The sequence below is a fragment of the Coenobita brevimanus genome, chromosome 48, assembly GCF_032717465.1.
Source record: "Coenobita brevimanus isolate Jiangsu-jjx chromosome 48, ASM3271746v2, whole genome shotgun sequence".
Classification (NCBI taxonomy): domain Eukaryota; kingdom Metazoa; phylum Arthropoda; class Malacostraca; order Decapoda; family Coenobitidae; genus Coenobita; species Coenobita brevimanus.
This window is the reverse complement of record NC_137001.1, coordinates 19,974,589-20,002,211: the sequence shown is the minus strand read 5'-3', so window position 1 is coordinate 20,002,211 and position 27,623 is coordinate 19,974,589. Positions and strand designations below refer to the sequence as shown.

Genomic DNA, 27,623 nt, shown 5'->3' with positions numbered 1-27,623 from the left:
TTAGCGAGTGGTATAGCAGTGACACAAGGGAAGTTGATAGATATATTAACAACCATTGACATTTACTCCTTTCACCTTAAGCTGGCCCTGATTTCCATTTTCTTGAAGCTTCTTTTACGTAGCTCAGTGACAGGACAGTGCTATGACTTCCTGTAGCACTTCTTCATGACTAGCATTATATTCTACTCAGTGACAGGACAGTGCTATGACTTCCTGTAGCACTTCTTCATGACTAGCATTACATTCTAGCGTTGAACTGTTATACTTCTGGATTCAAGATAGAGAAATGGCGATTGTAGGCCAAGTTAGAGTAAAAAGTTTATGAGGAACATTAACGGTACTTAACTATGCTTATTTAACTTGGCCTAAAATTGCCATGTCTCCAACTGGAAGGCCGAACTGTAGCAAGAGACTGACAGCAGAATACGATGCTTGTCACGAAGATGCGCTGTGGGTAGGATTAGGGCCGTAATGCTGCCTTCTACCACTGAGCAACGTAAAATAAGTTGGAAATTAACGAAAATCTGAGCCTAGAGCAATTGAAGGTAAGTATTCATTCCACTGACGTTTCCAGATCAGTGTGCCAACCTCGACGTCTGCAGTCAGTTAATACATAAACCTCGATCAGCCGTTCATTATGGACGAGACTTCGGGTACGTATGAGGTGTTCACTGCAGCAGACGTGGCAGTGTTTAGCATGATGTTGGCAGTGTCTGTGGGCATCGGTATATACAGCAGCGTGAGAGGGGGTTCAACCAAACAGTTTATGGTTGGAGGGAACAACATGCATCCCGTTCCTGTCGCTTTCTCTCTGCTTGGCGGTATCCTGTCGGCTATCGCAATCTTAGGTGAGTAGCTGTCTGTGTACCCGTCTGCTTAATCAGTCTCATGGTGAGAGGAAACAATATGCGTCCTGTTCCTGTCTCTCTCTGTCTCTGCTTGGCTATCTTCCTCTCTAACGCCAAACCATGCAAACACACATTTTAAGTTTCTGTGTATCCAGTGTACCTTAATGTTTACTAATCATCTTGACAGTTTGTAGAGAAGTATATTAGTGCACTATAGCCATGTGCGTTGAGACGTAGATGAGGGAGGAGGGAGTGAGCTGGGGGTAGGGCAGTCAGATGGTGGGTGACAGAGCGACTTGGAGGCATGTTGTCTGCGGCCACCCTTTGCGAAATTAGGGCGTCGGGCTATAGATAGATAGATAGCTATGTGGAGACCATGTTGCATTCCCTTGACGGTAGTGTTTTTTATGTATTATACGAGTAGAAGCCACATCCTGCGTTATAACCAAGAGTGATTTTTTCCCGCCCAAAATGACCTAGTAAGTGAGTTATAAAAGTAGCCCAGTACCCTTAGATGAAAACACATTAACACTCTCTTCTTCCTCTTCCTTCTTTCAGGGAATGCCACGGAAACCTACTACTTCGGCACGCAGATCAGCACTACAATCGTGGGCTATATCCTGGGAACGATTATTGTGTGCAAGTTTACCATTCCCATCTTTTACAAGCTCAAGATTACCTCGCTTTTGGAAGTAAGGTGATGGTTTGATGTATGGAGGAGGGTTAATGTGTGTGTGTGTGTGTGTGTGTGTGTGTGTGTGTGTGTGTGTGTGTGTCCTGTTTAGTTAATGATGGATGAATTGACAGAGGCTGAGATTCCGCCCTACACAGTAAATTAAACACACACCGTACTAAAGACACACCGTAGCAAACATACACCGTAGCAAACACACACCGTACCAAACACACACCGTACCGAACACACACCATACCGAACATACACCGTACTAAAGACACACCGTACCAAACACACACCATACCGAACATGCACCATACCGAACACACACCGTACTAAAGACACACCGTACCAAACACAAACCCTACCGAACACACACCTTACTAAACACACACTGTACCAAACACACACCGTACTAAACACACACCGTACCAAACACACACCGTACCAAACACACACCGTACCAAACACACACCCTACCGAACACACACAGTACTAAACACACACCGTATCCTGCCTTCAACAGTACCTGGAGTTACGATACCGCTCTCGGGCCCTCCGCCAGGTAATTACAGGTGGCCTTCTCATCAACACCTGCGTATATATGAGCTTCTGTCTGTACGCCCCGTGCCTCGCCCTCGCCACCTTCACCAGCCTCTCCACATCCGCCTCTATCCTTATCATGGGCACCATCTGCACATTCTATATCACTATCGTAAGTTGGCATCGTAGCAACTTGTCTGCAGCGATTTATTTTGCACGCTACAACAAATACCGCTGGGGCGAGTTAAAGACGTAATATTTGAGGTTAGTTGTAGGGCACAGACACACACACACACACACACACACACACACACACACACACACACACAAACGTCTCCTCATCCCCTCCCCTTTCCCCCAAAACATGGATGGTGGTGAAGAAGGGTAATTTGTGTCTACCGTACATCATTATTCACTTCCTATTCCCACTATGACCCCTGCGCCCACACCAGCAGACTGAGCCATCCCCACAACACATACCATCAGATGGGTTTTTAGTTGAGGACTGTTAACGGACCACGCTGTAGTTATTTCGCCAAGGAGGTTGCGTTGTACCCCGCGTTGGTTGGTTGGTTTGTCTGTCTGTCTCTTAGCAGGATTACTCAAAAAGTTATGAACGGATTTTGATGACATATTGTGGAAGGGTGGGCCATGGACCAAGGAAGAAATGATGAAATTTGGGGGAGAATTCGGATCCGGATCCTTTTTAATGGCATTGGCACTGGTGCAGGTATGCGCTCATGAGTGCTTTCTAGTTACAATTGAGTCCTTGCCACTGCTTGAATTTTCTTGTTCCTCCTCCTCCTCCTCCTCTTCCTCCTCCTCCTCCTCCTCCTACTACTACTACTATTATTACTACTACTACTACTACTAATATTACTACTACTACTACTACTACTATCATCATAATATCATCAATCATCGTAGACAATTTTTCCCACTTTTTCATGCCGATACATTATTTTTCTCAGGGTGGGGTGAGGGCAGTGGTGTACAACGACGTGCCCCAGACAGTGCTGATGTTTCTGGGTGTCTTGATTGTGGTTCTGCTGGTTTGTAAGGAGACGGTGGGGGCGGCGGAGGTCTGGGAGGTGGCTGGGGAAGGAAGTCGCCTGGAATTCTTCAAGTGAGTGGGCGTGAAGTTCGGGTTAGGATCTTTGAAGTTAGGGGCGTGAAGTTAGCATTAGGTTAGCATCTTTGAAGTTAGCGTCTTTGTTTTCACCTGAGAAGAGACGAGCCTTAAGCATTTGAAAGCTGGCAGCTGATTGGTTGTCCGAGAGCATTCATTAACGACGTATTGTGAATTGTTTCTATTATCGTTAGAACAACCCCATGACGATAAAGATTCCCAAAATAAAATACTATATATTCGTTACCTGCATAGATTAATTTCAACACGGTGACGTACAAAGTTTATCAGATGGCCTAGATACTTGTGAAATTTTGAATTCTCAGGACGCATCAAAACACGTCCAGGTGAAGTTTTAGGAGTATCTTTCTTGTTTTCCTGCGTGTCCAGGCACATTAAGGTAAAATATTTCATTACTGCATCATTATGTAAAATATACCCTAACTAATACTAACTTCCAGGAGACAATTTTCTACCTTGTGCAATTCCTCTGCCTCCCCCCAGCATGGACCCCAGCCCCTACGTGCGCCACACCTTCTTCTCCACCTTCGTCTCGGGCGTGTTTCGTACACTGTACTGGATCGGTGTCAGCCAAGCCCCTCACCAGCGCTTCATATCCGTCAGCACCCTACCCACAGCACAGGGGTGAGTCAGCAGAGCACAGGGATAAGTCAGCAGAGTACAGGGTGAGTCAGCAGAGCATAGGAAGTCAGCACAGGACAGGATAAGTCAACACAGGACAGGGATAAGTCAGCATAGCACAGGGATGAGTCAGCACAGCACAGAGTAAGTCAGCACAGCACAGGGTAAGTCAGCACAGCACAGGGGAAGATCAGCACTGGACTCACAGCAAAGGATAAATGTTGGTTTGCGTTTCTTTATTTATATGTGTATTTATTAATCGACATATTATTTTATTTACTCTTCCTCTCCCTTCCTTCCTTCTTTCATTCATTCATTCATTCCCTCTTTCTTCTTCCTTTATTAATGTCTCCTTTCATCCCATCAAACTACGCATATTCTTTGCGTTTCCATCCTTCCTTCCTTCTTTCCCCTTCCTTTATTTATGACCCCCTCCCTCACTTCATCAAACTATGCATATTCTTTGAGCTTCCTTTCTTCCTTCCTTCGTTTCTTCCATCCTTCCAGCTTTTCCTTCCTCCTTCCTTCCTTTCTTCCATCCTTCCAGCTTTTCCTCCTTTCTTCCTTCCTTCCTTCTTTCTTTCCATTCCTTTTATTTACGTCCTCTCTCTCTCCCTCCCACCCTCGAAACTGCATATTCTTTGTGGTGTCTGTGGGTCCTCTCTCTCTCTCTCTCTCTCTCTCTCTCATACACACACACACACACACACACACACACACACACACACACACACACACACACACACACACACACACACACACACACACACACACACACACACACACACACACACACACACACACACACACACACACACACACACACACACACACACACACACACACTTCAGACTCTGTATATTCAGCATGCCCGCGTGGTTTTCATGAGTATTCTATCTACCTCTATCAATCTATCTATATCTACGTCTCTATCTATCAGTTAATGCCCTTTCTCTCCCGCCCCCCAGCCTGTGCATCTTCTTCTGCATCGGTGCGTGGGTGCTGCGGATTCTGTTTTTATTCTCCGGTCTCGTCGCCTACGCCACCTACAGGCACTGCGACCCTCTCAAGGCGGGACTGATCAAGAAGCCAGACCAGGTAGCGTGTCCGTGAATCTCACCTTCTCTCCCACATGTACAAAGCACTTCGGTTATGTTCCAGATTCCTAAAGCCTCCCAGTTTTTAGCTGTGCTGAGGGAATGCCTTATCAAACTTTTGCACCTTCATTCATTATTTTTGTATTAATTAATCGACTTAGTAATTCATCTGTGCTCCCTCTCTCTCCCTTCCTTCCTTACCTTTCTCTCCCTTCCTTCCTCCCTCCCTTCCTTCCTTCCTTCCTTCAGCACATGATGGCGCTCTGCATCCTGGGTACAACACTTGCGGCGTCCACCCGGAAGTCAAATCTCCCCATATTTCCCTGCACCTCGCCGTGGGAAGGGCCCTGGTCCGACCCTGGTGAGGCACCGACTACCACAAGGGACCGCCGGATCCCTGCACGGTGTATGTACTATACTGTACACATAGGACGGCCCCACAGAACCACTGGCTTAGCTGTGGTCGACGGGTCATTTCGGTCACACATCAGGATTAAGGAACAACAACAACCTTCTCTCCAACCGCTATCAAACTAGAATGAATATTATAAAACATGTAATAGGAGTCCACACTGAAAGTGTGGAACGTGTTCTGGCGAGCGAGTGAGCAAGTCAGGCAGTGCTGAATATTGTCTCATGTGGTTCATCATCTTCCTCTGATTACCTGACTTGAAAATAGTAAAAAGAACATGTTATATTACACCAGAAATATTCCCTCACACTTCCAAAAACCAATACTCCTATTGTATTAATTTAGGTCTAGCGCCAAACAGAAGGTATTATTTGTTTTGAAAAGGAAAAACCTGGTTCCTCTCAGCAATCGTCGTAAAATACTGCTGCGCTACTCACGCAACCTTAGACCGTTACTTCTTGTGCAGCTGGCTGTTACGCTAATCTGCCTTACAAAAAATCGTTTCCTCGATTTAAGGAAAAACTTTTGGGAAGTACGGGTTGTCTGTGAAATGAAAATAATTGACGATTTTTATGCGATTTCCAAATTGGTGTCTGTCTTTCTTGTAACTTCAAAATTGGCTGAGATATCCAAAAAAAACTTTGCTACTGTACTGCAGAGTTTTCCTCCCAACACTTGCCCCCATTTCTTGCTGATGCAATAAATCTTTCGCTCGGTAATGAAAGAATAGCCTACGACAAAAAAAAAATCATCATCATCTTCATCATCATAATCATCATCATCATCGTCATCGTAAACTTTGCTACAGCCACAGAGACGAGATTATCTCCTTCATGAACACTGTAGTCTCTATGAACACTTCTGAAATCCCTCTCATGAACACTTTAATCTCAATGAACACTTCTGTAATCCTCTTCATAAACACTGTAGTCCCGTTCATGAACAATAATCCATGAACTAATCTTCATGAACACTTTAATCATGAACATAAATCTTCATGAACACTTTAATTCTCTTCAAGAACACTGTAATCCCCACACGTCTCTTTCTCCCCAGATCCTGCCCTTCCTAGTGAACGACAAGCTGAGTCACCTCCCAGGCGTGGCGGGGCTGTTTGTGGCAACGGTGTATGGTGGGGTGCTGAGGTGAGGTGTATGGTGGGGTGCTGAGGTGAGGAGGTGTATGGTGGGGTGCTGAGGTGAGGAGGTGTATGGTGGGGTACTGAGGTGAAGAGGTGGTGTATGGTGGGGTGCTGAGGTGAGGAGGTGGTGTATGGTGGGGTGCTGAGGTGAGGTGTATGGTGGGGTGCTGAGGTGAGGAGGTGTATGGTGGGGTGCTGAGGTGAGGAGGCGAAGGGGCTTGAATTTACTTTTTAATCGTTGGTGACATTTATAACACCTGTAAGGATGGTAAATAGGAGAGTTTTACAAAAGGAGAGAAAATGGGTAAGGTACTAGCAATTTTTCCCTCTCTTCCCCTTCACCAATTTCACCATCATGGTCATTATTCTTAATTCCCCTCTTTCCCCTTTCACCAGTTTCACCACTGCACTCATTATTCCTTTTATTTCCCCTCTTTTTTCCTGCCCCAGTTCGCTCTCATCCCAGGCCAACTCAGCCGCGTGTCTGATATGGGAGGACTTTCTCAAGAACCTGCCTTTTTTCCGCCGCCTCAGTGATAAGGCAGCCATTAGAGTTATGAAAGTCGTGTGTAAGTATTTTTATCTATCAGTCTATTTATCTATCTATCTGTCTTTCTCTCTGTCTGTATATCTGTCTATTTATTTATCTATCTATCTATCTGGGACCCACCAAGGTTACGAATGTCCTCTGTATTTTTAGTATATACTTTCACCCTCTTTTCATTGGCTTAACCCCTTTAATTATCTCTTTATCTATTTATCTGTCTATCTATCTGTCTGTCTATCAATCTATCTATCTATTTGTATATATTTAGGCGCCTTAATCCCATAAAGAGTGCCACAAACAAACCGCCTCCACGTCGTCGCGTCCCCCGTCATTTGGCTGCCCTCCTGTATATCTCTCCACTCCATTCCTCTACCTCATCCTCGGTCTCCCCCTCCACCATACTCACATACACTCCCCCTTCAATCCAATAACATTTTCTTGTCATATCCTTCCTGTGAGCAGCATTTTTATTATGTTTTAGAAGGAAATAGGTATCCAGTCCAGTTTCAAAGTTCTTCCCTATTTAGAACAATCATTTGGGATGGTCGAGAGAGGGGGGCCTTCACGTGGCGGCACTAATAGGACAAGGTAGTGGAGCTGTCTCGACGCAATTGATATCGTTTAATTGGGATGGAGCAATTACTGCATATTCGCGTCTGCATTCTTCTATCTGTTAGACACAATACACTTATACTAGTAATCAACACTGACAATATTTAGGGTAAATCTAATAGATAAACATTCTGTTCATCTGTTTTATATTTAAAAAAATAAGTGAAAAAATTGCATGCATACAGTAAGTATGTGGCTGTTTGCTCAAATTTTCCTTTTCCATATTATTCTACTTTCTGCCGATCCTATAAAATTCCTTCAGGTCTTTCATTCCTGCAAGGTATTGCTTCCTCTCTTGTTTCCTGTAGGGCAAATGCCGGAGGGTCTGGAGGGTGGGGGAGAGAGCCTTCTGCTGTGCTATCCTTTTTTCCTGCTCCTATAATTATAGCACTGTATTAGTAGGGACCATAAGGTCTGTGTGCTCTGTGTTTCTATGTCACTCTATGTAACTTTCCCAGCTGCCATCGTTGGCGCCGTGGGTACTGTGTTGGGCCTTGTGGTGGGGAGTTTGGGCAATGTGATACACGTCATGAACACCCTCGTCAACACCATAGCAGGTCCTTACACTGGCGTCTTTGTGGCTGGCATCTTCCTACCATGGGTCAATGCTAAGGTAATGGTAGTTGTAGTAGAGGTGGTGGTAGTGGTGGTAGTAGGATCAGTTATATTATTATTATTATTATTGTTAATTTTCCCATCAGAGTGCCATGGTGGGGTTCCTGGTCTCTGTCTTCTACTCTGTGTGGATGGTGGTGGGCAAGTTCCTGAGGGGGGGCGGCGCTCCCCTCCTCCTGCCCCTCTCTGTCCAAGGCTGCACCAACTTCACCACCGCCTTCAACACCACATCCCTCCTGAACACCACTATCACCATCTTTAACACCACCTCCGGCATCTGTAACACCACTAATACCATCTTTGACACAACTAACACCATCTCTAACACTACTAACACCACTGTCAACCTCTCCAACACCACCACAAGTCTCCTTAACACCACTAACACCATCTTTAACACCACTGAAGGCTTCCTCAACCGTGCCAACAGCACCATCACTCCTTCCCTTCTCTCGGCAGGCATTACCACTACTACTTCTGCCTCTCTGCTTGATCAGCTCACCTCTGCTGCCCCTCCACAGTAAGCAGAGAAAGCTTTGGTCAGTTGCATAAGGAAAAAGTCTCCCTGACACCTTTTCCTTTGCGATTTATTTTTGGATATGGTTTGTTCTTGTCGTCGTTATTTATGCAGAATATGGCGATGTTTGAGGGATTTATATAACAGCAAAACAGTAAAATGTAATAAGCAAAAAAATCGCTCAGGAAAAGGTGTTAGGGAGCTTCCTTAACCGAGGGAAATATTGGTCATAGAGTTCAAAGTTCAAGCCGAATTTTACGTTGTTACAAACTTGAAACACATCTTAAATATCTCTATTATTAATATTATTATTATTATTATTATTATTATTATTATTATTATTATTATTATCTATCTCTCTATAGTCAGAATCCATAATCGGGTAAGGGGTGGCCTTTGAATTAGTTGTTTTACGGGGAGGGGCTCTAACCCTCCGCCAACCCACTTGTTAACACGTAGGCAACACGTATTGTTGGTTGTATTGTTACCACCCAGCTTTATAAATGGTTTCCTGGCTTATAGGAAACCATTATGCTTGTCAATGTAAAGCCACCTGAAAAGGAAAGAAGAGTAATAAAAAGTGACCGGAAAGATGAGAGAAATAGGAGAGGAGGACGGACACAGAAAAAGTATGATAAAGGTGAAGGAAGAAGTAGGCACCACTACATCAAGTGAGTGGATGATGTTCGTCACCATCTACCACCAAATATATATATATATATATATATATATATATATATATATATATATATATATATATATATATATATATATATATATATATATATACATTATATATATATATATATATATATATATATATATATATATATATATATATATATATATATATACATTTTATATATATATATATATATATATATATATATATATATATATATATATATATATATATATATATATATATATATAAATATTGTTGCGGAACAGAGAAAGATAACGTACACTTCAAGTGAGAATACTAAAAATCACTACTGTCCCGTAAAGTTCCAGGTTCAAAACAAAAGAGTTAGGTAAAATTACAAGTTAAAGTTTAATGCTCAAACTAACAGCAAAACATTCAGGACTCATAAGGATAATGTAATGGCAAAAAACAGGTTAAATATATGGTTAACTGCAATAGCCTCTATTACCACGAAATTAGCATGAGTAAATTTATCTAAGTCAGCCCTGATAAAATGAAAATACACTGGGTAATGCTCAGTTAATGCATGATAAATTATTACAGATACAAAATAGTATTAAAACTGGCTGACAAAATGAATCCTACATAAATTACAAAAAACCTCACTAGGCCCACAAATCAACACCCTATGCTATACAGTACAAGGAAAAATGCAACAACAGCCACACTCAAACTACACAGCTGCTAGATGGTTGGAGACTTCCGGAGCACTCACAACAATAACTGTACAGGGGAGGACAGAGATGTGAACAAAATGAGGAGTAGATCTAAGTGGCAATAATGCAGAGACTGAGCTCATTATATAGGGGCCAGCAGAGCTTGATACAACTTGTAAGAAGGACGTGCAAATGAAGCCATGGGGACAAAGAGTTGACAATCCTGCTCTGAACAACGGAAAGGACGACTTACTCTACTATAACGGTAGAAGGGGGGAACTGAGGCAGAACACGCTCGTGATCAAACATGCAGCATACTGTGCGTTAAAATTACACAAAGGATGATGAAATCATAGGCTATGTAACACCTCCCCACAAAGAAAAAGAAATTTACAAAGGAAATTTCTTATTACTCTAAAACAATCTGTCTAAAGTCTAGATAAGCAATCTGCAATAACATTTTCTTTCCCCTTGACATGTTGTATGTCTAATGAATACTCCTGAAGAAGTAGACTCCATCTTGTCAATCTCTGATTTTTATCTTTAAACTTACTAAGGAATTTCAGTGGGTTATGATCGGTATAAATGACTATGGGGTCAAAACCAGAACACAAATAAAATGAAAAATGCTGTAAACCCAAAATCAAGGCCAAAAGCTCTTTCTCAATAGTTGAGTAGTTCTTTTGAGGTGGAGTGAACTTCTTACTGTAATAAGATACAGGGTGTTCAATACCCTGATCATCCTCTTGCAGCAAAACAGCCCCAGCTCCTGTATCACTTGCATCAACAGCCATCTTAAAAGGCTTAGCAAAATTTGGAGTAGCGAGCACTGGCTGACTTAATAGGATAGCTTTAAGTTTGTTGAAAGAGGATTCACAGTTATCGGTCCAGACAAATTTAACTCCCTTTTTCAGTAGGTCTGTAAGTGGTGATACAAGAATAGAAAAGTTAAGAACAAATCTCCTGTAATAACCTACCATTCCCAAAAATCTTTGTAGCTCTTTCCTACTTTTAGGTCTGGGAAGATCACTTATAACCTGAAACTTAGCTCCTGGTGGTGCAACATGTCCATCACCATTTACATACCAAACGTACTGAACTTTAGCTTGACCAAACTCACACTTTGATAAATTAGCTACAAGATTAGCCTGAACCAATCGCTCAAGAAATTTACTGACATGGCATAGGTGATCTTTCCAGTTGTCACTGAAGATTAATACATCATCAATATAAACAACACACCCTGCCAAACCCTCTGTTACAACATTCATGAGCTTCTGAAATGTGGCTGGTGCGTTCTTCATACCATACGGCATTACAGAACATGCAAAAGTCTTTCCTAGTGTTACAAAACATAAGATCTCCCTAGGACGTTCAGTCATAGGTACTTGCCAGTATCCCTTTAACAAATCAAACTTGCTTATGTACCTAGCCTTTCCGATCTTGTCTATGCAATCTTCCACACGAGGGAGAGGGTAAGTGTCTGTTTTGGTTATCTGATTAACACGTCTGTACTCGATGCAAAGCCGCTGTGACCCACCTGGCTTAGGGACTAGAGTGACAGGAGAACTCCACTCGCTCTGACAGGGCTCAATCATCTTGTGGTCCAACAGGTAGCCAAGCTCCTTCTGGATGAGAGGAACTTTCACTGGGTTCACACGGTAAGGAGGCAATTTAATTGGCTTTGCGTCTCCAACATCGACATCATGCATCAACACAGTGGTTCTTCCTGGAGTGGCACGGAACACTTGTGGGTACTCCTGCAGTAATGCCGAAAACTCCTGCCTTTCCTCGGGAGGTAGATGAGAAAGCTTAGTCTGGAGATCATTCATGATATCAGGATTCTTCCCCAAACTATCACTTAGGCTCATACTGCATGGGAGAGCTTCACTTGCAGACTCGGGTGGAACAGCTACAGTGCAGACTGGATTATATTCGTCCCGCCTGTGATATAACTTTAGCATGTTGATGTGACATAGTTGCTTGCTCTTTCTACGATCTGGTGTGGCGATGATATAGTTGACATCATTGAGTTTCTTCTCCACGAAATAAGGACCACTAAACTTGGCTTGAAGAGGTTGTCCATGAACTGGTAGCAGAATCAAAATCTGATCTCCTGGCTGAAAGTGGCGTAACCTGGACTTCTTATCATACCAAGTCTTCATCTTCTCTTGAGCAGCTCCTAAATTCTCTCTCGCCAACAGGTTGACGTCATCTTCCTCCGACAGCCAGCATTCCTTGAGTAACTTAAGGGGTCCTCTTACTTCATGGCCAAACAGTAGTTCAAAAGGTAAGAAGCCCAGTGATTCACTTGGAGATTCTCTTGCAGCAAACACAACGAATGGAAGACCTTTATCCCAGTCTTTCTGATGTTCCAAACAGTATTTCTTGAGCATCGATTTGAGTGTTTGATGATATCTCTCCAACGCTCCTTGAGTCTGGGGATGGTAAGCTGAAGACGTGATCTGGGTGATGCCCAACTCTTTCAGAGACTGCTTGAAAACATTTGACATGAAATTACTTTCTCGGTCTGACTGTACCTCCTTGGGCAGACCAAACTTTGTGAAGAACCCTAGCATTTCCTTAACCACGTTCTTTGCTGAGATATTTCTAAGTGGAATGGCTTCAGGATAACGAGTAGTCATATCAATCAGGGTCAACACATAAGAAAATCCTGAAGAAATCTTAGGAAGAGGGCCCAGAATATCCACCAACACACGGGTGAAAGGCGCCTCAAAAGGAGGAATGGGAACTAGAGGTGCAACCTTTTCGGTCTGATTACACTTCCCCACAACTTGACAGGTGTGACAAGACTTACAATACCAGGAAACATCCCTGAAGATACCTGGCCAGTAGAAGTGTTTCAAAATGCGTGCCACAGTCTTCCTTACTCCAAGGTGTTCTGCCAAACTGGAATCATGAGCCACTCTAATGATATCCTGCCCACTAACACGAGGGATGACAACTTGATGTACAACCTCCCATTCACAGTCGGCTGATGCTGTTGGGGGTCTCCACTTCCTCATAAGTACTCCTGACTTTATATAATAACAAGTAGAAGCACCGGCTGACTCTTCCTCACTGCAAGCAGAGTTAGCTAGACCTTTCAACTCAGGGTCAGCAACCTGAAACTCAACCAACTCTTGACGAGACAAATTATCAACACTACGGGGTACTGCCTCATCCGGTGAGTGGTCCAAATTAGCAAGAAAAGTGTCAGCTAGGATAACATCATCATCATCATTATCCTCTAAATCGCCAGTAACTTTAGACTTAGCCCTAGTGACAGCACATGCAGGGAACACATCAGGGACATCACAATCCTGGGATGCAGCCACTGGCTCACTAGACAACTGAGGAGCTGGACACACTTGACTTCCACCAATATGATTTCCAAGTAAGAAAGTTACACCTGACATTGGGAGTGTCTCAACCAACCCAACTATAACGGAACCATTAACAAAACCAGACTCTAAATTCACTCTACACAGAGGGACAGAGAAGTAATTATTCCCTACACCTTGTAAGATTACAGTTTCATCAGAGGAATTAACATTAGAGCCTAGAACACTGGTCAGCATAAGGGATTGGTAAGCACCTGTATCACGATATATTTTAACTGATTTCCTGTCATTACTGTCCAGAGGACTGACAAAACCATCAGACAGGAAATTAGCACATGAACTCTTGAGAGTGTCACCCACGTTACTGCTCAAAAGAGGAGCTTCATCATTAGAATTTAAGTTACCCCTCAAAGCAGGTTCAGCTAACTCAGTGAAAGAATTCTGGGAACTCTCAAGGGTGGACAATAGACCAATTGACTGAATATTTAAAGACTCCTTTTTGTTCACATCACGCTGTCTCCTGAAACATTTCTCCGTAGTATGACCAAGCTTACTGCAATAAGTACATTTACTTTTCCGAAATCTCGAGGTGAAGCTGGTATTTACTTCCTGAGAAACATCATCTTTATTCTCTTTCCTGTTACCTGTACTCTGAGTAGAGGCAACGTACTTACTCTCAGCTTTCCCTTTTTCTTTAGAATATCTCTTGTGAGTGAGAACATTTTCATCAGCTAAAACTGCAGCATCAGACAAATTATCTATTCTTTTCTCATCAAGATATAGGCTTACATCTTTATAAATACACCTCTTTAAGTCCTCCAGCAAAATCATCATCATTCATTCATTCATTGCCAGACGCCATGTATCCCAGACGGGGTGGCCAAGGGCTCAGAGTTAATTGTTTTACAGGGAGGGGCACTAATCCTCCACCAACCCCACATGACGTAGGGATGCCAACAGCATCTTGTGTTCCCAGGCGGTCACCCATCCAAGTACTAACCAGACCCAACGTTGCTTAACTTCGCTGATCGAACGGGAAGCGGTGTACTCAACGTGGTAATCATCTGCTTAAATTTACCAAAATCAGAATCCACATTCTTAGTATTTAACCACTGCTCTAACAGATCTTCTTTTATTTTTGCATACTCAACATGGGATTGCTTATCTTGCTTGTAAGTTGTCCTAAATTTTACTCTATACGCTTCAGGAACAAGCTCATAGGCCTTAAGAATCAAGCTCTTAACTACATCATAATTATCACATTGATCCTGAGGCAAAGATGCATAAGTTACTTGAGCTTTACCGGTGAGAACAGTTTGAAGGAGTACTGGCCAATACCCTTTGGGCCAATTAAAACCTGTAGCTACCCTCTCAAACAACTGAAAATACTTTATTAAATCTGATTCATTAAAAGGAGGGGCAAGTTTAACATATTTAGCCACATCAAAATCATCAGAGCTAGATGATCCAGTTCCACATTGTTTCATGCGATACTCATGGTCTGCCTGAATCCTAGCTAGTTCAATTTGTGCCTGTATCTGTGCCTCCTGAATACGAGCATTTGCCTGAAATTCAGCCTCCTTAGCTTTTGCCTCCTGCAGGGCTAGCTGTAACTTAGCTAATTCAATCTGCGTTTGCTCATTTGGAGGAGGTACATTAAACAAGCTTTCATTAATCATGTCAACAATTTGATCTTTAGAATGATGAGAGCGAACAGCAATTCCCAATTGTTGAGCAACAAGCTTAAGTTCATTCTTTGTTCTGTTTTCTCCATCCAACACTGTTTGCACATTTGACAAAAAATCTTTGGCTTCATCAAGTGTAGTAATAGTAGACATCATGAATAAGTACCAGTCACAAAATATCAAGCAATATCCTTATGATAATATCCTGAATATCCTGATATGAGGTCGCCAAATTTATGTTACGGAACAGAGAAAGATAATGTACACTTTAAGTGAGAATACTAAAAATCACTACTGTCCCGTAAAGTTCCAGGTTCAAAACAAAAGAGTTAGGTAAAATTACAAGTTAAAGTTTATTGCTCAAACTTACAACAAAACATTCAGGACTCATAAGGATAATGTAATGGCAAAAAACAGGTTAAATATATGGTTAACTGCAATAGCCTCTATTACCACGAAATTAGCATGAGTAAATTTATCTAAGTCAGCCCTGATAAAATGAAAATACACTGGGTAATGCTCAGTTAATGCAAGATAAATTATTACAGATACAAAATAGTATTAAAACTGGCTGACAAAATGAATCCTACATAAATTACAAAAAACCTCACTAGGCCCACAAATCAACACCCTATGCTATACAGTACAAGGAAAAATGCAACAACAGCCACACTCAAACTACACAGCTGCTAGATGGTTGGAGACTTCCGGAGCACTCACAACAATAACTGTACAGGGGAGGACAGAGATGTGAACAAAATGAGGAGTAGATCTAAGTGGCAATAATGCAGAGACTGAGCTCATTATATAGGGGCCAGCAGAGCTTGATACAACTTGTAAGAAGGACGTGCAAATGAAGCCATGGGGACAAAGAGTTGACAATCCTGCTCTGAACAACGGAAAGGACGACTTACTCTACTATAACGGTAGAAGGGGGAACTGAGGCAGAACACGCTCGTGATCAAACATGCAGCATACTGTGCGTTAAAATTACACAAAGGATGATGAAATCATAGGCTATGTAACACCTCCCCACAAAGAAAAAGAAATTTACAAAGGAAATTTCTTATTACTCTAAAACAATCTGTCTAAAGTCTAGATAAGCAATCTGCAATAACATTTTCTTTCCCCTTGACATGTTGTATGTCTAATGAATACTCCTGAAGAAGTAGACTCCATCTTGTCAATCTCTGATTTTTATCTTTAAACTTACTAAGGAATTTCAGTGGGTTATGATCGGTATAAATGACTATGGGGTCAAAACCAGAACACAAATAAAATGAAAAATGCTGTAAACCCAAAATCAAGGCCAAAAGCTCTTTCTCAATAGTTGAGTAGTTCTTTTGAGGTGGAGTGAACTTCTTACTGTAATAAGATACAGGGTGTTCAATACCCTGATCATCCTCTTGCAGCAAAACAGCCCCAGCTCCTGTATCACTTGCATCAACAGCCATCTTAAAAGGCTTAGCAAAATTTGGAGTAGCGAGCACTGGCTGACTTAATAGGATAGCTTTAAGTTTGTTGAAAGAGGATTCACAGTTATCGGTCCAGACAAATTTAACTCCCTTTTTTCAGTAGGTCTGTAAGTGGTGATACAAGAATAGAAAAGTTAAGAACAAATCTCCTGTAATAACCTACCATTCCCAAAAATCTTTGTAGCTCTTTCCTACTTTTAGGTCTGGGAAGATCACTTATAACCTGAAACTTAGCTCCTGGTGGTGCAACATGTCCATCACCATTTACATACCCAAGGTACTTAACTTTAGCTTGACCAAACTCACACTTTGATAAATTAGCTACAAGATTAGCCTGAACCAATCGCTCAAGAAATTTACTGACATGGCATAGGTGATCTTTCCAGTTGTCACTGAAGATTAATACATCATCAATATAAACAACACACCCTGCCAAACCCTCTGTTACAACATTCATGAGCTTCTGAAATGTGGCTGGTGCATTCTTCATACCATACGGTATTACAGAACATGCAAAAGTCTTTCCTAGTGTTACAAAACATAAGATCTCCCTAGGACGTTCAGTCATAGGTACTTGCCAGTATCCCTTTAACAAATCAAACTTGCTTATGTACCTAGCCTTTCCGATCTTGTCTATGCAATCTTCCACACGAGGGAGAGGGTAAGTGTCTGTTTTGGTTATCTGATTAACACGTCTGTACTCGATGCAAAGCCGCTGTGACCCACCTGGCTTAGGGACTAGAGTGACAGGAGAACTCCACTCGCTCTGACAGGGCTCAATCATCTTGTGGTCCAACAGGCAGCCAAGCTCCTTCTGGATGAGAGGAACTTTCACTGGGTTCACACGGTAAGGAGGCAATTTAATTGGCTTTGCGTCTCCAACATCGACATCATGCATCAACACAGTGGTTCTTCCTGGAGTGGCACGGAACACTTGTGGGTACTCCTGCAGTAATGCCGAAAACTCCTGCCTTTCCTCGGGAGGTAGATGAGAAAGCTTAGTCTGGAGATCATTCATGATATCAGGATTCTTCCCCAAACTATCACTTAGACTCATACTGCATGGGAGAGCTTCACTTGCAGACTCGGGTGGAACAGCTACAATGCAGACTGGATTATATTCGTCCCGCCTGTGATGTAACTTTAGCATGTTGATGTGACATAGTTGCTTGCTCTTTTTACGATCTGGTGTGGCGATGATATAGTTGACATCACTGAGTTTCTTCTCCACGAAATAAGGACCACTAAACTTGGCTTGAAGAGGTTGCCCATGAACTGGTAGCAGAATCAAAACCTGATCTCCTGGCTGAAAGTGGCGTAACCTGGACTTCTTATCATACCAAGTCTTCATCTTCTCCTGAGCAGCTCCTAAATTCTCTCTCGCCAGCAGGTTGACGTCATCTTCCTCCGACAGCCAGCATTCCTTGAGTAACTTAAGGGGTCTTCTTACTTCATGGCCAAACAGTAGTTCAAAAGGTAAGAAGCCCAGTGATTCACTTGGAGATTCTCTTGCAGCAAACACAACGAATGGAAGACCTTTATCCCAGTCTTTCTGATGTTCCAAACAGTATTTCTTGAGCATCGATTTGAGTGTTTGATGATATCTCTCCAACGCTCCTTGAGTCTGGGGATGGTAAGCTGAAGACGTGATCTGGGTGATGCCCAACTCTTTCAGAGACTGCTTGAAAACATTTGACATGAAATTACTTCCTCGGTCTGACTGTACCTCCTTGGGCAGACCAAACTTTGTGAAGAACCCTAGCATTTCCTTAACCACGTTCTTTGCCGAGATATTTCTAAGTGGAATGGCTTCAGGATAACGAGTAGCCATATCAATCAGGGTCAACACATAAGAAAATCCTGAAGAAGTCTTAGGAAGAGGGCCCAGAATATCCACCAACACACGGGTGAAAGGCGCCTCAAAAGGAGGAATGGGAACTAGAGGTGCAACCTTTTCGGTCTGATTACAATTCCCCACAACTTGACAGGTGTGACAAGACTTACAATACCAGGAAACATCCCTGAAGATACCTGGCCAGTAGAAGTGTTTCAAAATGCGTGCCACAGTCTTCCTTACTCCAAGGTGTCCTGCCAAACTGGAATCATGAGCCACTCTAATGATATCCTGCCCACTAACACGAGGGATGACAACTTGATGTACAACCTCCCATTCACAGTCGGCTGATGCTGTTGGGGGTCTCCACTTCCTCATAAGTACTCCTGACTTTATATAATAACAAGTAGAAGCACCAGCTGACTCTTCCTCACTGCAAGCAGAGTTTGCTAGACCTTTCAACTCAGGGTCAGCAACCTGCAACTCAACCAACTCTTGATGAGACAAATTATCAACACTACGGGGTACTGCCTCATCCGGTGAGTGGTCCAAATTAGCAAGAAAAGTGTCAGCTAGGATAACATCATCATCATCATTATCCTCTAAATCGCCAGTAACTTTAGACTTAGCCCTAGTGACAGCACATGCAGGGAACACATCAGGGACATCACAATCCTGGGATGCAGCCACTGGCTCACTAGACAACTGAGGAGCTGGACACACTTGACTTCCACCAATATCATTTCCAAGGAAGAAAGTAACACCTGACATTGGGAGTGTCTCACCCAACCCAACCATAACGGAACCATTAACAAAACCAGACTCTAAATTCACTCTGCACAGAGGGACAGAGAAGTAATTATTCCCTACACCTTGTAAGATTACAGTTTCATCAGAGGAATTAACATTAGAGCCTAGAACACTGGTCAGCATAAGGGATTGGCAAGCACCTGTATCACGATATATTTTAACTGATTTCCTATCATTACTGTCCAGAGGACTGACAAAACCATCAGACAGGAAATTAGCACATGAACTCTTGAGAGTGTCACCCACGTTACTGCTCAAAAGAGGAGCTTCATCATGAGAATTTAAGTTACCCCTCAAAGCAGGTTCAGCTAACTCAGTGAAAGAATTCTGGGAACTCTCAAGGGTGGACACTAGACCAATTGACTGAATATTTAAAGACTCCTTTTTGTTCACATCACGCTGTCTCCTGAAACATTTCTCCGTAGTATGACCAAGCTTACTACAATAAGTACATTTACTTTTCTGAAATCTCGAGGTGAAGCTGGTATTTACTTCCTGAGAAACATCATCTTTATTCTCTTTCCTGTTACCTGTACTCTGAGTAGAGGCAACGTACTTACTCTCAGCTTTCCCTTTTTCTTTAGAATATCTCTTGTGAGTGAGAACATATTCATCAGCTAAAACTGCAGCATCAGACAAATTATCTATTCTTTTCTCATCAAGATATAGGCTTACATCTTTATAAATACACCTCTTGAAGTCCTCCAGCAAAATCATCATCATTCATTCATTCAATGCCAGACGCCATGTATCCCAGACGGGGTGGCCAAGGGCTCAGAGTTAATTGTTTTACAGGGAGGGGCACTAATCCTCCACCAACCCCACTTGACGTAGGGATGCCAACAGCATCTGGTGTTCCCAGGCGGTCACCCATCCAAGTACTAACCAGACCCAACGTTGCTTAACTTCGCTGATCGAACGGGAAGCGGTGTACTCAATGTGGTAATCATCTGCTTAAATTTACCAAAATCAGAATCCACATTCTTAGAATTTAACCACTGCTCTAACAGATCTTCTTTTATTTTTGCATACTCAACATGGGATTGCTTATCTTGCTTGTAAGTTGTCCTAAATTTTACTCTATTCGTTTCAGGAACAAGCTCATAGGCCTTAAGAATCAAGCTCTTAACTACATCATAATTATCACATTGATCCTGAGGCAAAGATGCATAAGTTACTTGAGCTTTACCGGTGAGAACAGTTTGAAGGAGTACTGGCCAATACCCTTTGGGCCAAATAAAACCTGTAGCTACCCTCTCAAACAACTGAAAATACTTTATTAAATCAGATTCATTAATAGGAGGGGCAAGTTTAACATATTTAGCCACATCAAAATCATCAGAGCTAGATGATCCAGTTCCACATTGTTTCATGCGATACTCATGGTCTGCCTGAATCCTAGCTAGTTCAATTTGTGCCTGTATCTGTGCCTCCTGAATACGAGCATTTGCCTGAAATTCAGCCTCCTTAGCTTTTGCCTCCTGCAGGGCTAGCTGTAACTTAGCTAATTCAATCTGCGTTTGCTCATTTGGAGGAGTTACATTAAACAAGCTTTCATTAATCATGTCAACAATTTGATCTTTAGAATGATGAGAGCGAACAGCAATTCCCAGTTGTTGAGCAACAAGCTTAAGTTCATTCTTTGTTCTGTTTTCTCCATCCAACACTGTTTGTACATTTGACAAAAAATCTTTGGCTTCATCAAGTGTAGTAATAGTAGACATCATGAATAAGTACCAGTCACAAAATATCAAGCAATATCCTTATGATAATATCCTGAATATCCTGATATGAGGTCGCCAATTTTATGTTACGGAACAGAGAAAGATAATGTACACTTTAAGTGAGAATACTAAAAATCACTACTGTCCCGTAAAGTTCCAGGTTCAAAACAAAAGAGTTAGGTAAAATTACAAGTTAAAGTTTATTGCTCAAACTTACAACAAAACATTCAGGACTCATAAGGATAATGTAATGGCAAAAAACAGGTTAAATATATGGTTAACTGCAATAGCCTCTATTACCACGAAATTAGCATGAGTAAATTTATCTAAGTCAGCCCTGATAAAATGAAAATACACTGGGTAATGCTCAGTTAATGCAAGATAAATTATTACAGATACAAAATAGTATTAAAACTGGCTGACAAAATGAATCCTACATAAATTACAAAAAACCTCACTAGGCCCACAAATCAACACCCTATGCTATACAGTACAAGGAAAAATGCAACAACAGCCACACTCAAACTACGCAGCTGCTAGATGGTTGGAGACTTCCGGAGCACTCACAACAATAACTGTACAGGGGAGGACAGAGATGTGAACAAAATGAGGAGTAGATCTAAGTGGCAATAATGCAGAGACTGAGCTCATTATATAGGGGCCAGCAGAGCTTGATACAACTTGTAAGAAGGACGTGCAAATGAAGCCATGGGGACAAAGAGTTGACAATCCTGCTCTGAACAACGGAAAGAACGACTTACTCTACTATAACGGTAGAAGGGGGGAACTGAGGCAGAACACGCTCGTGATCAAACATGCAGCATACTGTGCGTTAAAATTACACAAAGGATGATGAAATCATAGGCTATGTAACAATATATATATATATATATATATATATATATATATATATATATATATATATATATATATATATATATATATATATATATATATGTATATATATATATATATATATATATATATATATATATATATATATATATATATATATATACACACACACACACACAGCTTGTAAAACCAGTTTGTCCATCTATCTATCAATCTCTGTATCTATCTATCTCTTTATCAATACCCAAACATCTTAACCCTATAAGGAGTGGTCACAAACAAATCGCCTCCACGTCACCCTCCCTCTGTTACTAGGCTACCCTCCCTACAACTCACCGTTTTTAACCCACAGGGAAGATGGCGACGGTCCCTCTGTGTATGATCTCAGCTACTGTTACTCCGGCGCCATTGGCATGATCATAACTACCACTGTGGCCACCATCGTCTCCTTGGTTACTGGTGAGAGAGAGAGAGAGAGAGAGAGAGAGAGAGAGAGAGAGAGAGAGAAGGGGGTGCATAGGAAGATGGAAGGAAAAAGGAAAAATGGCAGATGGAAGGTAACTTAAGAAGAGGAAGGAAAGAAATAATGATAAAGACGGAAGAGAGAGAGAAATGGGAAAAGAGAGAGAATATGGAAGTGAAAAGATAGAATTGAGTAAAAGAAGGGAGAGGAAGAAGTGAAAGGAGAAGTGGGTTGGGGAAGAGAAAGACTGGCTTGGGTGAGGTAGTAGAGTAGTAGCAGTAATAGTAGTAGTAGCAGTAGTAGTAGTAGTAGTTATTGTAGTAATAGTAATGATGTGGTGGTGGTAGTAGTAGTAGTAGTGGACTTCAACCCGGTAAAGTCCAGGCTGAAGTTCCCCTCTTCCTGCAGTCCACCATCGTCCATTTGGGGGATAGGGAGGGAGTTGGGGGACGTGGGTACAACCAGGCAGTGAATCCGCCTGGTTCTATCAATGTCACCACGTGAAGTTGTCTAGTGTAGGTGTCAGGATGCGTCAAACTGGATCCCTCAGCTCCAGATCCCGAATTTCCCGCCATTTTCAAAGTACCAACATTTCCCACCATTTTCAAAGTACCAACATTTCCCACCATTTTCAAAGTACCAACATTTCCCACCATTTTCAAGTACCAACATTTCTTGCCATATTCAAAGTACCAACATTTCCCGCCAATTTCGAAGTACCAACATTTTCCGGCTCCTCTGAACTGTCTGCATGCATTCCTCCACCTCTACGATGGGAGCGTAGCACCCGTCTAGCAGCAAACTCTCATCCCTTTTCTGTCCAACTCTCTAATGCAAGAGTTAACCGTTACTCCCAGTCCTTCATTTATGCAACAAGTCAGCTCTGGAACTGTCTCCCTCTGTCTGTATTTCCTGCTGCCTATGATCTCCAGTCTTTCAAACGCAGTGTGTCCAGTCATCTCGTAATGATCGGATCTTGAATTTGGCTCTCTATTGTATTTTGTTTTTCTTTGGAGAGAACTGTTATTGCGGGCTCGTGGCCTTTGGTTCCTTCTTCCTCGCATAAAAAAAAAAAGTCAACAAATATTACCAACATTTTCCGCCATTTTCAGAGTACCAACATTTCCCGCCATTTCCAGCATTAATCGCCATCACCAATATTCCCTGCCATTTTCAACATTAACCTTCCCTGCCATCACATCCACCACAGGCCCAACGCCTCCCAAGGACGTTTGCTGTCGTGGTCTCTTGAACCCCACCTGTGAGAGATGGTATCGGAGGGCGTGGCAGCTGGTGAAGGGAAGAGAGGAGGGAGAGGAGGAGGAGGAGGAGGAGGGGAGGGGTGTGGTAGAGGGTGTGCCTATGTTATCTCCACGCGTTTAGCACCCTTCACACCCCCTCAATGACAAGGACTAGAACGTGAAAAACAATGCACGGAAGATAAAGAACAGGTCACTGAAATTGAAGAACAGGGCACGGAAGTTGAAGAACAAGGCACAGAAGTCGAAGAACAGGGCACGGAAATCAAAGAACAGAGCCTGGAAATTAGAACATGGAATAACAAATATATACGTAGGGATTTATTTTTATTGCTTTTTACGTTATTTCCTTCATGTTGTTGTTGTTGTTGTTGTTGTTGTTGTTGTTGTTGTTGTTGTTATTATTGTTGTTGTTGACATGGATGTGAACCCTGTGGACTGCAGGAAGCCAGGCACCTCAACTGGTCGCTCCCGGAGACCTTTTGTTGAGGCTCTGATGGAGGACTGCTTGTGATAGTGTGATGGATGAAATGAAGGATAGAGGAGCAGAACGCTATCTGTGCCGCCCCTGCCACACACAAACAAACACTGTGCTCTCCTCGCAACACACAAACAATCACTGAGCCGCCCCTGCAACACACAAACAATCACTGAGCTGCCCCCGCAACACACAATCACCGTGTTGAGTGGAAGAAAGAAGTTATATATCTATGCACCGCCATCTTGTATATCAGAGCATACAAATATAATCTAGCATACAGAAGAACATACTACTTTCATCTACCCACCCAGTCAACTACCCACCCAACCATCTACCAACCCACCCCACCCAGTATCCAGCCTACATACCTATCCACTGAAGTACCTTTCCATCCACTTCTACCCTGGCCATCTGCACTGATACTTGTCACTTATCCACAAATACCTACCCAATCCTCTGCCTACCCACTCACTCACACTCGTCCATCTACCCACCGACAGCCGTACATCCAGACCCACCCACTGACAGCCTTGCATCCAGACCCACCCACTGACAGCCCTACATCCAGACCCACCCACTGACAGCCTTGCATCCAGACCCACCCACTGACAGCCTTGCATCCAGACCCACCCACTGACAGCCGTACATCCAAACCCACCCACTGACAGCCCTACATCCAGACCCAGCCACTGACAGCCCTACATCCAGACCCGCCACTGACAGCCCTTCATCCAGACCCTCCCACTGACAGTTGTACATCCATACCCAGCCACTGACAGCCCTACATCCAGACCCACCCACTGACATCCGTACATCCGTACCAACCCACTGATAGTCCTACATCCAGACCCACCCACTGACAGCCGTACATCCAGACCCACCCACTGACAGCCCTACATCCATACCCACCCACTGACAGCCCTACATCCAGACCCACCCACTGACAGCCCTACATCCAGACCCACCCACTGACAGCCCTACATCCAGACCCACCAACTGACAGCCCTACATCCAGACCCACCCACTGACAGCCGTACATCAGACCCACCCACTGACAGCCCTACATCCAGATCCAACCACTGACAGCCTTACATCCAGACCCACACACTGACAGCCCTTCATCCAGACCCACCCACTGACAGCCCTACATCCAGACCACCTACCGCATTCCCAGTCAAGAGTTTACATTCGTATTATTGTTATCTGGGGCGTCTTGTGTATTGTAGTTATTGTGTATTGTAGTTATTGTGTATTGTAGTTACTGTGTATTGTAGTTATTATGTATTGTAGTTATTGTGTATTGTAGTTGTTATGCATTGTAGTTATTGTGTATTGTAGTTATTGTGTATTGTAGTTTTTGTATATTGTAGTTTTTGTGTATTGTAGTTACTGAACATTGTAGTTATTATGTATTGTAGTCATTGTGTTTTGTAGTTTTTGTATTGTAGTTATTATGTATTGTGGTTATTGTGAATTGTAGTTATTATGTATTGTAGTTATTGTGTATTATAGTTATTGTATATTGTAGTTATTGTGTATTGTAGTTATTGTGTATTGTACTTATTATGTATTGAACTTATTATGGATTATAGTTATGTATTGTAGTTATCGTGTTCTGTAGTTATTGTTTGAAGATTTGGAGTGTTTATGTATGCTTTGTAACCAGATCTATGGTGTTGGGCTAAAATCAATGCATGAAGTGTTTCTTTGGTGAGGTTCAAAGTAATATAAATCCTCTTTGTATGTCGAAAAAGATGTCTCTAAAATTTAAATGTATTATAACAGCTTACTGAACACTGGCTCTAATCCCTAACTGAGGAGTGTCCCAGTGTTGAATAGTGTTGGATTGTGTTGGTCAGGAACACAAAAGGTACGTGACTATTGTGCAAAATTAATAAAGAAAAGAAATTGAAGTACCCAGATTTATTTAGCACACGACTGATTTGGTGTTTGTAGATCTGACATGATTGTGAATATGCTGCAGTCCAAGTGTAATATGATGACATCACTGTAGGTAGATTATAGTATTCATAATTATCATACTTTTGCAATATAGTATCCCCTCTTGTAGTTTGATTTATAGATAGATAGATAGATAGATAGTTTATAGAGAGTTGGATTTATGATAGAGTTAATTGTGCTTTGGTGGGCGTAGTGTTAGTGGCAACGAACCCAGATTTTTTATGTACAGTATTCAGAGTCACATTGTTTTTTATGGTGGTTGGAGTAAGTATAGTATTACACTGAAAGAGACTATTGCAGGTGAGTCACAAGAGACCAGGTGCTGTTTGTATGTACAGTGAAGAAATAATTTTGTTCCCTTATCAGTAATACATGTATGGTTATCTACAGTATGTGTCACTGTGGGCTGTGTTTGTCATACCACTGTTGTCGTGACAGCAAGTTTAGGTAGGCATTTTCAGTTGACTTAGAAGGCCAGTACAATTTTTGAAACGCTATAAATCTCATCATTACATAAGTCTTGTGTTTTGCATAGTTTATCTAAAGCAGACATAGCTTATTAACGTAAATACTGTGTAGTGTTATTACAAGGTTTGTGTGAGCGTATTCCACATCCTAAATAAATATTAGTCAAGTATAAAGAGAAACAAAGTAGTTCTTATCTAAAGTAATGTCAGTTGTATATACTGTATATAACGTATACGAGTATATTATATGTGTATACAAAATTGCTGCTCGATTCGGTATGGTTGTCTTCCCTCTTACTACTTTTCGTGATTAAAAAACATTGGCAACAGTAAGGTACCAGAGGAAAAAACAGCCGGCATCACAAAATCAAACACAGTAATCAACAAGCAGACAGACCTTAATACACAACACTGCTTTATCGACCATTACAATTATCAAAACAATTGTACCATCGACAAAGCAAACACACCTGTATTAAACTGACCACACGGGCGCTAAAACTAGACAGATCTATCCACAGTCCCATTACAGGTTGACAGACCCTTCCATGGTAACCAATAAAAGTCGACACACCTACCCAGTTCCTCACTAGAGGCTGACAGACTTATCCACATCCCTATTAAAGGTCTGCAGACCTTTCCAGGGCCCCATCAAAAGTCGACAGAAATATCCACGGCGCAAGTAAAGGTCAACAGTCCTATCTACGGCCGCGATACAAAGTCGACAGACCAATGAACGGCCCAATTAGAGGTTGACAGACCGAAAGCCGGCTCGATTAAAGGTTGACAGACCTATCCACGGCCCCATTAGAGGTCGACAGACCATTACTGGGCCCGTCCACCGGCTGCCAGCCGTATCCGTGGCCTCATCAGGCCCCACCAGCGGCCCCCGGACCTATACTTGGCCCCACCAGCGGCAGCCAGACCTATCCCTGGCACCACCAGTGGCCCCCGGACCTGTCCCTGGTCCCACCAGCGGCTGCCAGACCTATCCCTAGCACCACCAGCGGCCCCCGGAACTATCCAAAGCCCAACCAATGGGCCCTTGGACCTATCAACAGCCCCACCAATGGCCCCTGAAACTATCCATAGCCCCTCAAGCAGCCCCCAGACCTATCCATAG

General features: G+C 42.5%; 1 protein-coding gene and 2 pseudogenes across 1 annotated transcript; 1 reads left to right on the top strand and 2 right to left on the bottom strand.

Moving 5' to 3' along the window:
- The first annotated feature begins 637 nt into the window (after positions 1 to 637).
- Positions 638 to 27,623, top strand: LOC145399320 (sodium-coupled monocarboxylate transporter 1-like). The gene is made up of 11 exons (XM_080271980.1): positions 638 to 848; positions 1,407 to 1,540; positions 2,090 to 2,239; positions 3,039 to 3,193; positions 3,701 to 3,841; positions 4,807 to 4,936; positions 6,404 to 6,492; positions 6,939 to 7,057; positions 8,106 to 8,260; positions 8,349 to 8,717; positions 27,312 to 27,623. The coding sequence occupies exons 1-11, from the start codon at positions 638 to 640 to the stop codon at positions 27,621 to 27,623; spliced, it is 1,965 nt and encodes a 654-aa protein (XP_080128106.1).
- On the bottom strand, positions 14,437 to 14,553 carry LOC145399380 (5S ribosomal RNA; annotated as a pseudogene).
- On the bottom strand, positions 20,127 to 20,243 carry LOC145399379 (5S ribosomal RNA; annotated as a pseudogene).

Bases quoted from the DNA above. Each gene is read 5' to 3' on its own strand.
- LOC145399320 (XM_080271980.1), top strand. From the start codon at position 638: ATGGACGAGACTTCGGGTACGTATGAGGTGTTCACTGCAGCAGACGTG. The intron at 849-1,406 runs GTGAGTAGCTGT...TCCTTCTTTCAG, and splicing joins GTCGGCTATCGCAATCTTAG to GGAATGCCACGGAAACCTAC. The intron at 3,842-4,806 runs GTGAGTCAGCAG...CCCGCCCCCCAG, and splicing joins ACCCTACCCACAGCACAGGG to CCTGTGCATCTTCTTCTGCA.